The 11,581-nt window shown below is 39.7% G+C and overlaps 1 protein-coding gene across 4 annotated transcripts; it reads right to left on the bottom strand.

Annotated features, from left to right (window-relative positions):
- Window positions 1-388: 388 nt before the first annotated feature.
- On the bottom strand, window positions 389-11,409 carry znf513a (zinc finger protein 513a). Of its 4 annotated transcripts, XR_008305246.1 has the most exons (6): window positions 11,184-11,409; window positions 10,629-10,733; window positions 9,486-9,617; window positions 2,736-3,488; window positions 891-2,011; window positions 389-841 (listed from the first exon to the last, which is right to left on the bottom strand). XR_008305246.1 is itself a non-coding variant. In XM_026944342.3 (5 exons), the coding sequence occupies exons 2-5, from the start codon at window positions 10,666-10,668 to the stop codon at window positions 1,242-1,244; spliced, it is 1,695 nt and encodes a 564-aa protein (XP_026800143.3). In that variant the 5' UTR covers window positions 10,669-10,733; window positions 11,184-11,409; the 3' UTR covers window positions 389-1,241. The 4 variants fall into 4 exon arrangements, 3 of the variants coding, with proteins under 3 accessions (XP_026800143.3, XP_053097967.1, XP_053097968.1); XM_026944342.3 differs by having other exon boundaries at window positions 389-2,011; XM_053241992.1 differs by lacking the exons at window positions 10,629-10,733; window positions 11,184-11,409 and adding an exon at window positions 9,908-10,594 and having other exon boundaries at window positions 389-2,011.
- Between the last annotated feature and the right edge of the window lie 172 nt (window positions 11,410-11,581).

The following is an 11,581-nucleotide window of genomic DNA, read 5'->3' as shown; positions in this document are numbered from 1 at the left end:
CCTAAAGAATAATAATGACATTTGGCCATGAGCTGCACCTAATAAATCTATGAACCTTGGACAGGTTCACATTTTTCCACAAAGCCACTGTAGAAAATGTTCTTGAAGAAAATGTAGGTAACTGTAGTCCACAGTGTGTGTATGTGATGCAGGGTGGTTCAAAAACAGTTAACTCTTGACACTACAATAGTGTCAAATAACAACACAAGGAGGTTCGTTTACTAACTACCACAAGCTTTGCTCCAAACTCAATCTAGTAGCTAAAGAAAAATGTTGCCAGTAAGTTTTTAATCACCCTGTATGTGGTCCTGCCTAAAAAGAGACCATAAAACAGCCAGTTTAGCATTTTCTTGCCACTGCTCAGCTATATTATTTCATCATACACAAGTCTCACCACAGAGTACTTTATTCCAGGATATTTAAGGCAATTATGAAACGACTGCATAATTACAAGAGAGCACTTAAGCACCACACATCGAAAGGAATCCATCTCTATCACTTCTTGGCAACCTGAAGGTTATAAACTGCATATGGAATTCATGGTCCCTTGTCTTTAAGTTAATGCCACTGATGGCAAATGCATGCCAAACATTCTTTTAAACGAACAAAAGACATACAAAAATAAGTGCTTTACATAAATCACAACATTCTAATGCTTACTATGCACCATTTTAACATCAGACAAAATTTCACAGTTAAGACATACAACCAAGGAGCAACAATGTCGCCAGTAAATAAAATGACATTTGAAGTTGCAAAAGCTGCAGTGGTTAGGACTCCGTTTTGGCACTATAAAGGGATGTAGTGAAGGTTTAAAACTATCCATTTGAGCAGCAAAGGCCTCAGAGAATCCACAGAAGGTTCAGCCAGTAAGGACGGCTCTGTGGCACTACAGAGCAATGAACATCCGTGCAAGATATACAATGAAGGAGAAATTAGATTTCATCTAGGTAGCATTACAAAATGTCTGTATGGCACTGACGAAGCAAGGGCACTCTGATCCAGAGTCTTGAATTACCCTTCCAACCCTATGCAAAGGTAACGAAAACTGTTTTTTTTTTTTTCAATCTTGTGCACAAGTCTGTTTAGCAGCTTGAACCTATTCAAGAATCATAATGACACAAAGGGGGAAAAAAAACAAAACAAAAGAAAACAAGAACTAAGCTTATGCTGGTACTGTAACACTTCATCTCAATTTTAAATAATCTTATCATACTACAATTGTTCCTCCCGTTGCTAGGCTACACCTCCTCCTCCTCATCAATCTCTGCCTCTTCCTCATTGGCAGGCAGCGGCACTTTATCCCACTCGTCTGTTCCTGCTACGTGTTTCTTCTGGTGCCGCTTGTAGTTGTCCCAGTGGCCTGTGGTGTAAGTGCACGCATGGCACTTGTGTGGCTTCTCACCTGTGTGACGCAGCATGTGCCTCTTCAGGTTCATGCTCTGGTTGCAGCTGTAGCTGCACACGCTGCACTGGAAAGGTTTGGCGCCCGAGTGAACACGCTGGTGCCGCTTTAGGTTTGCCAGATTGCCGCAGGCGTAGTCACACAGGTGGCACTTGTAGGGCTTTTCGCCCGTGTGCACGCGGTGGTGCCGCTTCAGGTTGTCGAAGTGGGCTGAAGCGTAGGGGCACTGCGGGCACTTATAGGGCTTCTCGCCGCTGTGTGTCTTCATGTGCCGGGCCAGGTGGTTGGGGTAGTGTGTGAGGAACGGGCAGGCGGCACACGTGTACACCCTGTCCCCTCTGTGTCCACGCTCGCTGGCGCTGCCTGCTGCATCTTTAGTCAGCATTTCCAGGGTGCACTTGGCACAGATTTGCGCTGACGACCCATCCTCACCATCCAGTACCAGGCCACACAGCCTGCACGTGAAAGGGAAGAGCAGAGGAGGCAGAACGCCAGGCTGTGCCCGGGTGCACGACTGCTGCTCTGACTTCAGCCTCGCAAAAGCCTTGAGATATCCGCTGTCACTGCCAATGCCCAAATTCCCTTTCATTTCTGAGGACTGAAGCACTGAAAATTGCACCAAAACAAATCAGCAGCTTGCAGTAAAAGGACATAAAATATCTTGCATCTAGTAGCTAGAAAATATTAAATATTTATTAACAGAATTCAGTATCTGTCCTTAGGCTCCCAATGTAAGTAAGGTTATAGACAGGTGTAATATAAGGTGCACACAGACTTTCAGTCTTTTGCCCAGTACAAGGAAAGGTGTTACAATTCTTGCGCATTATAATCACCCATGGGCTACAAATGAGATGGAAATAAATTAGGTCAAAGAAACGCTGGAGTATTCCTTTAATTCCTAATCACCCAATGATAGTTTATAAATTAGTAGTCATGTTGATGCAGGCCATCTTTTATAATTTATAACATACTTTTAGCAATAGCACTGTATAATGGATTTTAAAATACCCAATATATGATTAATCTTAATATAAATTATTAATTAAAACAGTCTTCACAAAAAAAAAAAAAAAAAAAACCTCATACTTAAGGGTCCTCTCGATGGAAGGTATAGAAGTAGACAGGTGTGAGTTTAAATATTTTTTTTTTTAAAAATGGTCATCTGATGTGAACTAAATCCTCTAATTAGTTCATCTAATCTATAACCTAATTTACTAATTCATTTTGAACCCTTACCTCACCTGCTTTCATGTCCTGAGCTTTACCTTTAAAGGAAAATTTTCATTCCAAACAGAACATAGGTTTTTAATGAAGAAAAATAAAAGCGTACCTTCCCTCGTGGCACGGGGAGCATCCTCTTTTAGGCTCTGACATCCAACAGGACCTCGAAGGCTGAGGCCACTCATCATCCGCTGTGTATTCTGTGCAGGGTTTGCGACTGTGTGCATACTCGGGTGTGTATTTTGGCCTGGATTTATGGCAGTGTGCATACGCTGTTGTGTATTCTGAGCAGGATTTGCAACTGTGTGCATGCGCTGGTGCCTTTTCAGGTTGCCCAGGGAACTGCAGGCGAATGTGCAGTGCTCACACTTGTAGGGTTTTTCTCCGGTGTGGATGCGTAAATGGCGCTGCAGGTTGACCAGCTGTGCGGAGGCGTATGAGCACAGCGAGCAGCGGTATGGCTTCTCGCCGTTGTGCGTCTTCATGTGCCTCTTTACGTGGTTGGTGTAACGTGAGGAGAAGCCACACAGTGGACAAGAGTTCAGCTTCTGCTGGCCATTCTCGGGTCCTGCTCCCTCTCCATCTGCCCCTTTGAGCACAGGCTGTGCTCCTACATGGACACTCCTGTCCCCTATGCTGGTTCCATCCCGTTTAGAGCAGCGCAGACATGAGTGCTCATCCTCATCAAGGAGCTGATCGCAGCCCCTGCAGGAGACGTAGAGAGGGAATGCAGGCTCGGATCTCACACCCTCTCGCTCGTTCTCAGCAGTGTGGACGTCGTGGGTGTCACTCTCCATGCTGAGGTGGCTGAAGGAGGAGCTCTCTTCGTCACCCAGTTGGAAACTAGGCAGACTGATATTAGCTGCATGGGATCAGCACAAACCAGGACAAGTTAGTCTGAACAGTAAAATTGTGTTAAAAGCTCCAATGGACTTTCCTAGATTAATTATAACATTGAATAAATGTATTTAAACAAACACATATAAGTGTTTAAAAAAAAAAAGAAAAAAAACCTACAAACAAAAAACATCATCTTATACTCACACAGATAAAAGATGTCGCAGTATCCTGATAAACAAACACTAAACTACTGAAAGCACAGAATATGCTGCCTGCCTATAACATGGCCCTCTCTCTCTCTCTCTCTCAGAAGCTCTCTCCTCACACACGGAGGAAATGAGCGCGAGATCCTGAGTCGGCCTTTATATTGGGCTTGCAAGAAACCCTCGGTGGATGATTACCCAGCCTAATGATAATGATGATGACTATAATGGCTGTGCTGATCATGATGAGGGGTTGATGATGATGATGATGATGATGATGATGATGGCACAGAGAGGAGATGATGATGATGATGATGATGTATAAATGCCTTCCTGTAATGGTGTCCTTGATGATGATGGCTGTCTTGATGACCCTTATAATGGTAGCACATTGCTTCTTTTCTGATTTGCCATTTTCAGACTGCACGCTCCGACAGAATGCTGCACTCTTTCAGCTGTGCATGAAAATAAGTCTTTTTCCCCTAACGTATTCTGCCATCTAAACCCTGACATTAAATTCTGATATTTTCACTGGAAACACATATGGCCAAAAAGAAAGCAAAAACATTAGCTATTCAGACCTTCCCATCATCACACCATGGTCCCATCACAACACTGGGTTGAACTGTAGGCCAAAACCTTAGAAATCTAATCTTTATCATCATCATCATCATCATCATGCTTTTGATAGCATCTCTCACACTTCCTCTTGCTTATAATAATAAGAAAAAGAAGGAAACAAAGAACCTAAAAAAGAATCTAGTGTTCACCATCAATTTATCATACTGTAACTATATTATAGTTTTGTTTTGTTTTTTTGTAAGTTTTTTAAGTGGTGTATTTATTTTCTACAGAACACTGGTTTCAAAATTACCTGATACCTGGCCCAGAGACAATAAGAGCACTGAGTCTCTTCCTGTAATGACAAACAAGGATGGAGATATTTGTAAAGAAATCTCAGTCCACTCCTCCATGTAGAATATTTTAAGCTCCTTTATATTCTTAGGTTGTGCATGTGGACTTCCTTCTTCAATTCAGACCACAGTATCTGAAGACTGAGATGGTCCAGAACCACCGGCCTCAAGACAGCCCCCAAAACATCAATAATCCAACATTATATTTTACAGTGGGTTTTCAGTGTTTTTCCTTGTATGCAATCTGCCTTTGTTACCAAACACACCAAATTGTGCGCATGACAAAAAAGCTTGATTTTGGTTTCATCTAACAACACCACATGATGCCAATTTCTAACGACGCTCCTTGAAATTTGGGCACAGTATGTTGAGATGCTCTCAGGAAGGGCTTCCTTCTTGTTGTTATGAAAGTCATGTTGATTTGTTGATTTTTTTTTTATATAATTATTAATCATGACACTCAACTAAACCACATACTCACAGGTCCAAATCCTGGCAAAATTTCAAAACTGTTTCAGATGTTATTTTTGTTTTTAGCCCTAATTGTGCTTACTGGTATTTTTAAATGCTTATGTATTTTTAGAAATCCATTTTCTGATTTGTGCAGGTCAATAACCATCAGTCTCTTTTACTGTGAAAGATCTCGATTTTTTCCAATGGTAATGAATAACAAAGGAAATCCTCATACGTGTGTAGCAAGGCAACAGGGCATGGTTAAAGGCAACAACAGAAAATGGAAAATTTTCTAAATTACAGTGTTATTGCATTTATTCAAAATATATGCTTAATGCCATTCCTTATGGATGTTGGCAAATATTATTATTTAAAAAAATTCTTATTAAAAAAAGCAGTTTTAATGAGAATTAAAAAAAATAGTTTATCCTATTGTTTGAGTGGACAATTTGAATTATGTGTATTGTCTATTTTATACAATTTTTTGCCAATAATTAGGGCACAGTGTATTAAAGTGTATGACAGCCTCATCATCATCATCTTCATCATCATCATCATCATCATCATAGTATAGAGTACTTAATCCTGGATGTATTATTATTACTGTTAATGTTATTTCAGCTTTATCCTGGTCAGGTTCTCCCTCTCCCTGGATGGGATGCCAGTCCATGGCTGGATAATTATTACATTTCTGTGAGATTTCTATTTCACCCTTCTTAATCACCAAGGGTGGTGTGTAACACCTGGATACCAAATTGTGCACATGTGCACACATGCCAAGGCTACATCATGAGTTATGACACAGTATATAGCAATATAATAACATCACCATACATCAGTAATTCCCTTCCCAATTCTTACATTCTTACACATTATGGAGCTATCCACCTTCCAAGGCACCTCTCATTCCTTTTTACCTCAGAGAGTGCACTTTTTTTCTTATATATTATGAACATTGTTTGTGGAAGGCTCTGGAGCATCCATTAGGCTTGGGTTGGCTTTTCCTGCATTACTGCACTGCATTTAGCTAGTCACTGACTGCCAGTGTCTGGATCTGTTGTAAGGCAGACTGAATCCCAAAGCTGGCAGATTTCAGTCCTGGTCCAGAGTTAAATCTTGCCCAACCCCTCAATCTATACAGTTTAGCAATCACGAATGCTCAGGCCCAGCAACGACCGACAAAAAGCACTCGAGTTTCTCTCTGCATGAATCAACTGAATGAATCAACTCTCATCATGGCTTGGAAATCAATGACCCAGAAGCTGAAGCAGTGTAACTTGAAAGTTTTCACTTTTCAACAGTGCCCTCCTCATCCCTCCCTGGTCAGTCATTCTTCTCGTCCCTTAGCAGATGAATGCAAGAATGTGTTCAGTTAGGGTTGGATGGTGCAATGAATGGACTGAACTTGTTGCACTTTTCTGATGACATCTGTGATGGCAGGGTTTGCTGTCCCAAAGTGCAAGGACTTTATTAACGTGGGGGATTTGGGTAGGTTCCAGTTCACCCATGACTGAGCACCATGTCATGTGCTTTGGCCAACATGCTGAATAATGGGCAGGTCAGATTTAGCCGTATGCCTGTCATTGATGCTGGTGTTGCATCACTGGTGCACTACACTCATGATTCTTTGGTGAAAATATAGAATATTGCAACAAGTGTGGCACACACTGGCAATACACTTGCTCCTCTGCTGCTAGCATTGGATCAGTCACTCCAATTTGCAGATGTTAACTGCTCTGTAAAGGACAAATCACTCCTGGCAATGCAATACCTAGGCCAAGACGTGGGGCAACTTTGTTTCTGTGCATAGCCAGGCGTGGTTTCTGCCATCCGCTCTGCCTGCTGTGTACAAATAGGCCCTGTCAAACCTACCTTGTGTGCTGAGGTCACTCTTTGGGCCAGCCACAGTAGCACTTGATAAAAAGTGGGAAAGGTTTCTGAATTACTAAACCAGCTTGGATAAATGAACCATTCGCAAGTTTTTTGGCCACCACACCAAAGTTCTGTCTCTGAATGCCTACAGGGGACCCATCTGCTTTGCACTTTCTTTAGGTAGATATCATATCCTCTAAGTTCTTGTAAGTGTATAAGTGCCCCTCATCTACCCTCTCAAGTAGGCCCTAAATGGGGGACAAAGGCTTTTCACCTAATGTTTTCACCCTGTCTTTTTTTCATATGCTACATACATGGTTCAAGTGATGCAGCCACTGGACTGGTTCACATTCACTGACCTGCACACTCCTTATTTTTATGTTTTCATTGCCAGAGAATGCAGATGCTTCATAATGTTTGCCTTCTAAGGACAGGCATTCTAATTCAATGTCCTGCCCTTTGGCCTCTCCCTAACACCATACATGTTTACATGTCTATTCTGGCCACTGGCATCAGGATACTGCCATATTTGGACACCTGGCTTCTGGTGCCTACACCAAGGAGCAGGCCATCTGGAACACATCCGCCCTCCCCTCTGACATTATGGTGTTTAGACTCACAGAGAACACAATGAAGGGTTCCAAAGTAGGTCACACATTTCACTGACATGAGGCTAGATTCACTAAGAATTATAGCCATTCCATTACCCCAAAGTGTGGCAGATAGTATTATGGTTTCCAAACATATATGTGGTATCAGCTGTCTGCTGAAGATGGATTAATAAAGGCAGCCACATCAATGATCCCCTGTTCTGGATGTGGGTTATCAGCCTACGACTGGACCCCAAAATGTCAGGTCCTTGACTAAAGCATTATAGCATTAGCTCAATGGTGGCTCGGAGTGTTCTGAGTCTTCTGAGGCCACAACCCTCAGGCCATAACCCTCTTCTGAGTCTGTGCAGGATTAACCAACTAGTTCTAACTGTAACTCCAAGATGGTGTGACTCCAAGACCGAAGTTACCACTGCTGCTTTCACCAGTTGTTGGAACACCCTGGCAGCTTCCTCCCTGACCGGATTTGCTGTTCCATTGGCTGGTGAGATTTGGCAGACTCAGCCAGGCTGTGTCCATCTGTGAGCCCTCAGACTGAATCACTAGTTTAGAACTGTGATGTAGAAGTCCAGGAGATGCTTGATGCAAGATCACATAGGCATTACATGCCCTTAATTGGAAGGTGTTCTATTAATGACATTCACCTTATCAGCTGGTTCCTGAAATTCTTTGACATTTTTGCAGGGACTGCTAAACAGTGGCAAGTCCTCACCTACCATAAAGTTCTATGGGACAGCCATCACAGTGCACTACAGCACTGGGTCACAGGGTCACATAGGCTGTATAAGTGCACATCATGAACACGCTTGCTAATTTTCACAGGTGATCAACATATGCATGCAAGTACAAAGAAAATCAGAGTTACTGAAAGTAGTTCAGTTTGGCCTATGAAAACATTTGATTGATGTATGATGGCAGTAATTATAATGATTATAGCATGTGAATAGGAACATCTATGTGTTAAATAAGGATATTCAAATACAGAATTAATTCATTGCCACGCAGACATTTAACATTAACATATAGGTTAAACAGGACATAGACAGACCTGGTTGCATTTTGTTAGTTCAGTAAATGAATAATAGAGCAGAGAGAAACCACCAAGGCACTTTTTCTTAATTCTCAGTACAGCTGAGAATTTAACAATTCAAATAGAAATTACAATTTTCTCAAACTTTAATGTACAACGATTGATGGAAGTCTCTTTCTTTCCTTCCCTCCCTGTAAAAACTTTGAGCTCAGCCATAAGGTGGCACTATAATTCCTAAATACTGAGGTATGAACTAATATATATATATATATATATATATATATATATATATATATATATATATATATATATATATATATATATATATATATATATATATATATATTTTTTTTTTTTTTTTTTTTTACGTATAGTGTAGTTGGTAACTTAAACATAAAAAATGTCTCCTTAAATTTAAAGTTATGTAGTTGGCTCTAAATGTGATGTCTGTAATGAACTAAATGGATCAAACTCTTCCCTTAACAATTTGTGAGTTTAAATTTTGTTTAACTAACTGCAAAGTAGTTCAGGAACACCAGGAAACTCAATAATTTTCAGTATTAGTAATAATAAAATTAAAACCATTACAAATGCGAAACTGATAATACTTATCACAGTATATAAAAATTAATAAAAATAAAATTCCTATCAGTCACAAAACTTAATAAATGCTTTTAATGTTGCATGGTAAAGTATATGGCATTTTTTACAGCCTTTTGGAATAACTGATAATCAAAATAACAGGTATACAAAACTAAGAATTACTACCAAGCATTGTCACAGTAAAGAAGCTAAGAACAAGAGATGTTTTCAGTTCCCAGTACAACATGTAATAAATGGAGAAACGGAAAAGTAGAAACAGGCTTAAATAGATAGAACAGCACATGCAGAACTGCATATCAAGTTTGCTATGCTGGAGCTGAGCCCATCACTCACCTGAAAACTTCTCCAGACCTAAGATTTTGCCGTTATCAGCATCTGAGAAGTCAAGGTCTTGGCCCAGAAGAAAGTCACTCTCAAAAGTAAGGTTTGTTGCAGGATTAATGCTTATGCCATCTTCAGAATCCACTAAAAAGCAGCACAAGAAGATTTATAGACTCATGCATGTTTACACAGAACAATACTAACAGTAGTTACATCATGAGACAGGCCTGGATGTTATACCCATAAGCACTTACATCCAGGACAATGTGTTTTCCACTTCCAGGAAGAGTCTACACTTTACCTGGAAGAACTGTCTAGATCTACCTGCACAGCTTGAATAATTATGAAAAGAAGCTTCAGAAGGTCAACAGTTTCATTCAAGGGGATCGAAATATTGTTTTCTTTTTTTTTTCTTTTTTTTGAAAAGAACTAACATTTTGCTGCCATCTGCTGGACATGGTATCAGGAGTTAGCCATGGTGTAAAGAAAATCATGCCAGATGCACCTGATAAAACACCAATAAAAACATTTTATGAAATGCAAATACAGTCTTCTGTTTGGATTGTAAAATAATAGATAAGTATTTTTGAAATTATCATAATAGCTTTATGATAAAATATAAAAAACTATTTTGACTAATTTGGTCATTTAAACTCAAAGATTTAAATTACATTTATATCCATATTGTGATATTTATAAATGTGTAGGCCTATCTATCTATCTATCTATCTATCTCTCTCTCTCTCTCTTGGTCTCACACACACACACACACACACACACACACACACACACATATATATATATATATAATATATAATTTTGAGTTGATGTATTTTGACTGATGACTAAACAGGCAATATAAAATGCACTTTGGAATATGAATAAGTTAAATATAATTTTATTAATAACCTTCAGTCTACCAGGTCACTGAATTATCCACTAGTAATAAGACAAGTTTGATGTTTGACCCAAAATTATAGTAGTACATAGTAAACTGGAATTACTAGGACTAATTCTACTGTATATTACTGTGTATTATGATAATAGCTATAATGAAGACCTATTTTAAGACTTTCCAGTATGTTTCCAGTAAAGATATTATGGGTATAGATTAAACCCACTTAAAAAAAAAAAAAAAAAAAAAAAAAAACTTACACTTTACAGGTTGTGGATTCTGTTGTTTTCTTCTTGGCATCTTCCAGCCAGCCTTTCCTGATTTGTAGCCTCTAGCACAAGCCCGCTACAATCAGCTCATTCTTCCTAACACACACAAACCGTGCAGCACTGTCATTAAGCACTGCAGTGAAGCTCACACACACACACACACACACACACACACACACACCTATACACCAGCTGCTTGTTCTGTCACAAGCACAATTAAAACACTAGCACATCTCCATTGCACTCGCTATCAAACTGTTAGCTTTCTAAGCTAATCATGTCACAGCATATAACAGGATCTCAAAGCCACATCATCTGCATGATGCACATTATCATTTAATAATGAATATATATGTATATATATATTTTAAAACTTTTTTTCCAACCTGCACATCCAGAACAAGCTCTTATTACGACGCACAATGAAAATCACCAAGCTAGCTGGCCCCAAAGCTGACACATATTTCTGCACCTCAACCTAGCCAAAGCTGTAAATGAATATTTAGCTAGCTCTAACATGCTAACATGATTTCATCAATATTATACCTCCTGCTTCTCCTTTAGCCCTCAGATGACGCTTCGCATGCGGGTAAAATGGCGTTGTGTCAGAGGAGGTTAATACGAGCTGTCCGCCATGCCATATCACGTCAGCCACGAAGAAAGGCAATTAATGCTCTTTTTTTCATAACTTAATTGATTTCTAGATTGCCATTGTATACATTTTCTTCCGGAATTTTACGTGTATCCGCTTCCGGAAGTTACGAAAGAATGTAGTTCTCTTGCCTCTGGGATTTGTAGTCAATTCGGACATTCGCCACTCAAGCAGAGAGAAAACAAACAAACAAACAAATAAATACTACTATTACTTTACTACTACACCTGTGGTTGCTTTTGTGTTGTGAGGATGCTGTTTATTTTTGTAAATTCATGTAAAATATATTTAT

Source organism: Pangasianodon hypophthalmus, chromosome 19, assembly GCF_027358585.1.
Source record: "Pangasianodon hypophthalmus isolate fPanHyp1 chromosome 19, fPanHyp1.pri, whole genome shotgun sequence".
In the NCBI taxonomy this organism is placed as follows: Eukaryota; Metazoa; Chordata; class Actinopteri; order Siluriformes; family Pangasiidae; genus Pangasianodon; species Pangasianodon hypophthalmus.
Note: the sequence above shows the minus strand (reverse complement) of the source record. Positions and strands in the feature narration are given on the sequence as shown.

What these genes read in the sequence shown, in the direction of transcription:
- znf513a (XM_026944342.3), bottom strand. Translation starts at nt 10,668, where the DNA reads ATGCCAAGAAGAAAACAACAGAATCCACAACCTGTAAAGT. An exon ending in GAATCCACAACCTGTAAAGT is followed by an intron (nt 9,618 to 10,628) that starts GTAAGTTTTTTT and finishes GCTGCTTTTTAG; the next exon opens with TGGATTCTGAAGATGGCATA. An exon ending in AGGTCTGGAGAAGTTTTCAG is followed by an intron (nt 3,489 to 9,485) that starts GTGAGTGATGGG and finishes GATCCCATGCAG; the next exon opens with CTAATATCAGTCTGCCTAGT.